The following is a 4,329-nucleotide window of genomic DNA, read 5'->3' as shown; positions in this document are numbered from 1 at the left end:
TATAGGGCAAGAGAGATCTGGATTTGGATTCCCAGCTGTAAGTCTGTAAAGTTAGTCAAAAGTTGTAACCCCACTTGACAATTCTTTGTATTTTGAAGTTTTTAAAAATATGCTAATAATAGGAATATTAACATGAATACGGCGTTAGAGTGATAATAATATAGCATGATGATGTTGTTAATTATGATTAAACAGCTAATTCTGGCTTTACTGTCTCTCATGTTTTAAACGCTCCCCCTTGTTTTATGTTAAAAACCTACCTAGCTAGCTAGTACGAGAATGATTGGTACTTACAATTTTATGGACCAGCTCCTTGTTTTCTACTTTTATTTCCAAATCTGCCCTTACTCATTGCAACAAAACCTTATTTTTGCCCCTTCTTCAAATAGTTGTATACTACTACTAGTTGTTCTTCCCTCCGGTTCATAATAAGTGATTAGTTTGTTTTTTAATTTTGGTTCAAAATAAGTGTCCAGTTAGGTAATCAAGAAAAATTCAATTTGTTTTACTCTTTTACTCTTATGTGCATATCCCTAAAAAGTTTTCTCACTCCTCACTATAACTATGTGACCAATATTTAATAAGGGTAGTTTAGTCATACTAGATATTTTTGTATAGGATTTATCATTTTCTTAATAGGCGTGCTAAAAAGAAACTGGTCACTTATTGTGAACCGGAGGGAGTATTGCCTTGTTGCAGCGGGAAATAAATGAGGTACAAAGAAAAAGCTAAGTAAAAATTAAAGATAATCCACGTTTTGTTAGCAAAACTAGCTAGTACTAAATATTAATCCTCGGTTTGCGTTGCTTTGTGTAGTGTTGTTCTACTTCTAGCGATTGTTTTATCTAGTTATGAGCAAGTTAATTCGATGGCAAAGGGTAGAAAGTAAGTTCTGATTAAAATTAAATACAACAACAACAAAAAAGAAATATATAGTGTAATCTCATAAGTGGGATCATGGGAGAAAAGTGTGTATTCAATCCTTACTGCTAACCTATGAAGATAGAGATGGTGTTTCTGATAGACTTTTGGGTCGAATAAGTTCTGGTTAAGAATGATGTGCTTATTCGAACAACTAGTGGTTCTGTCTCAAAACTAAGCATGTAAACTTACTTAAAGACACTCTAAAGCTACAATTGATTATGCTGACTACTAACAAGTTAAAATTAGAGGAGCAATTTGAAAAATCATAGAAATAATTTTTTTCTGTTTATCTCAATATTTAAGAACCAATGTACTGCCTTTTGCAAATTACAATGTGACATCTCTTTTGTTTCTTCAGTAACACTATTTAAGAAACAAACTTATTTTCAGGTGAAAGAGAAGTTCTTGCTTTGAAGTAACAAGCAATTTTATCAAGTAAATTATACAAAGAACCATGTGGCTATACTATCTCTGTGACATAAATAAGATTAATTGTGACTGACATAATATTGATCCATTTTGTGATTCTTGTAGGAACCATGTACCATTGTTGTTGTACGGAAGTTGTACACAAAAAGATCGCTAATTAAAGATCCCAAGGATTCATTTATGAATCTGGACTATATGACAAAAGAAAATGCAGTGAAATTGACGCAATAATAATACTTAAAAATTAAACCTTCAATAGTAACACTCTATTCAATGTATCTAACTAGGTCTCTCATTTTCTTGACCTAATATTAATAATAAGAATAGTAGTAATTATTTCCCTCCCCCTAGATAATTGGATATCCAAATTTGTCAATCTACGTACTAATAACGACAAAACACCACCAGCCGCGACAAATCTGTTCATATCACATAAAACTATAATATAATAATACCCTATGTTTTTTGAGTATGTGCTTAACAACTGGTTGCAGATCCACGCACCCTTTTTAGTTACAAGTTATAACCCCTACCAACTTTACATAAGGCAGTTTCCAAGAACCAACCCCTTCACCACAGTCCAAAATCTCTAATTCCACCTAAATAGTCTGAAAAAAGCCATTGGCTTATATTCATGCACCCTCAATTATACAAACTATCTCTTTATCATTTCTTTAAAATAAAAAAAATAATAATAAAAAACTCTTATCATTTCTGCCTCTATATATACCCCCTTTACATCACTCTAACCCCACTTATTCACTAAACTAACCATTGGTATTCAACCCAAACACAACAAGTCCATTTTCAAAATTCCCCTTAACTATCTTTCTTGTTGTGGTTATTTTTGCAAAATGGAATTTTTAAACAGGTGTTCGACATCTACTACTTCATCTTCATGTGAATCATCTTCATCTGAATCTTCACTTTCTGGTAAAACACCAAGAGATGGGAAAAAATCCGAGAGAATTAAGGGACCGTGGAGTGCTGAAGAGGACAAGATTTTAACAAAACTTGTTGAGCGATATGGCGCTAGAAATTGGTCTTTAATTAGTAAATATATAAAGGGTAGGTCCGGTAAATCTTGCCGGCTCAGATGGTGTAATCAATTAAGTCCAAATGTGCAACACCGGCCATTTTCGCAAACTGAGGATGACACCATTTTGGCTGCTCATGCAAAATATGGAAATCGTTGGGCTACTATTGCAAGATTACTTCCGGGTCGGACTGATAATGCTGTTAAGAATCACTGGAATTCGACACTAAAGAGACGTTACCAACAGTTACTTCAGCAGCAAAATCAGAGCTCAGTTGTTTTTTCTGATGTGAAAATTAACGGGTCAACATCGGAATCTGGGCCGTGCATGGATTATATGAATGCTAATGACAGTCCAGTTAGAGGGAATTTTCCTATTAATAATGTTGTTACGACTAATTGTAGCAGGGAATTTGATGACCCAATGACGACTTTGTCCTTAGCGCCGCCGGGAATGGGCGGCAATGAGTTGCCGGAGAAGAAAACGGAGAGTTTTCCGGCGGGGTTTTGGGATGTCATGAGAGATGTGATTGCTAAAGAAGTGAGGGAATATGTTGCTTCGTCATTTTCTGGCGCTTCTACGGGGTTTCCTTAATTAGCATTTAAAAGAAAAAAAAAAGAATTACAAATTGTTTCTTTTTATTATTTGTCAATTCTAATGTCGGCTTTGAGCTTTGATAATCAATTTGATTGTTTATAAGTTTGCTTATAAATTGATAATTACATGTAAAAAATGTTCTGCTAGTTTAATTAAGCTGGAATTCCATCCCTATCAACCATTTATAACTACTTAATTATCTTTTGTTGACTAAAATTTTGTCTAACCTATGGTAGTACCAAACGACCAAATTCTAATAGTCTGTGCATAGATGTCAAGGAGAGAATATTCCATTTTAATTTACCAAAATTTTGGGATAACTAACTTTTCATTAAAACGTTAAATACAAGAGAGAAAATGATGAGGAATTTGGTCGTTTAATTAATCAATTTCTATCATATAGGAATAAATCGTCAATAATTATCTTATAAGTTACTTTATTCATCAAAATAGGTGGTATATTATTTACCGTAGTAAATTCAAAATTTGGACGATGTGAATATTAAGTTAAGAGTGTTTGTTCAAAGACATTTTTAACTTAATTATTTTAACTTTTTTTTTTAATAGAACCCACATAAACTTATACATGCGATACTTATTATCCAGCTACTAATTGATAGGGTGATAATACAAGTTGCAAGTCTTGAAATTTCAATAAAGTCGAACTTCTAAGCATTCTATATTTGGTAGAACATTGCCCCACTTACCGAATGTACATTTAGTTGTCATTAATCCACATTTCACCTGTTTTGATTGGAGGATTTAAATGGTCTATAGGTCTTACAAAATATCTAAAAACAAGATCCAATAAATCAGCTTTTAGACACTATAATTGTGGACGCCTCAAACTAGCTCTTTTGCCACGACTAGAACAGTTCTTTATAATAATACTTTATTATAATAATATTTTTTTGGTATTTATTTCTCATATATATATATATATATCTTTTAATATAGTATAGATATACACATTATGTATTAAAGCAGTGACGGATCCAGAATTTTAAAGTCGTGGGTGCTCACTGATAAAAATTTTGAAAGAAAAGGAAAAAAGAGTTTAGTTATGGGTGCTCAATCAATGTGTATTGGGAAAAAACTGAATTTACATTGTAGGTGATGTGGCATGACACGTGGACTGGTCAAACGGTCAAAACACAATAAATAGCCAAGAGGCACGGGCGACAACAGATAAGGGAAAAAGAAAGCAACATAGGTGCAGACCGTTACTAAAATAGGTACGAGTCTCGTACCTATCCAAGTCATTTAAAGACCGAAGATCGGAAGAAGTTGAAGATACGAATCTGATGACGTAAAAGAGTCTAAATACAGCATTAAATATCAA

At 33.0% G+C, this 4,329-nt stretch overlaps 1 protein-coding gene across 1 annotated transcript; it reads left to right on the top strand.

The window, feature by feature from the left end:
- Nucleotides 1-2,018: 2,018 nt before the first annotated feature.
- On the top strand, nt 2,019-3,159 carry LOC107816351 (uncharacterized). The gene has a single exon (XM_016642055.2). It carries the CDS (start codon nt 2,208-2,210, stop codon nt 2,982-2,984), a length of 777 nt encoding a protein of 258 aa, XP_016497541.1. The 5' UTR covers nt 2,019-2,207; the 3' UTR covers nt 2,985-3,159.
- Nucleotides 3,160-4,329: the final 1,170 nt, after the last annotated feature.

The sequence above is a fragment of the Nicotiana tabacum genome, chromosome 16, assembly GCF_000715075.1.
Source record: "Nicotiana tabacum cultivar K326 chromosome 16, ASM71507v2, whole genome shotgun sequence".
Classification (NCBI taxonomy): Eukaryota; Viridiplantae; Streptophyta; class Magnoliopsida; order Solanales; family Solanaceae; genus Nicotiana; species Nicotiana tabacum.
Note: the sequence above shows the minus strand (reverse complement) of the source record. Positions and strands in the feature narration are given on the sequence as shown.

Coding starts and splice junctions, on each gene's coding strand:
- LOC107816351 (XM_016642055.2), top strand. CDS start 2,208: ATGGAATTTTTAAACAGGTGTTCGACATCTACTACTTCATCTTCATGT.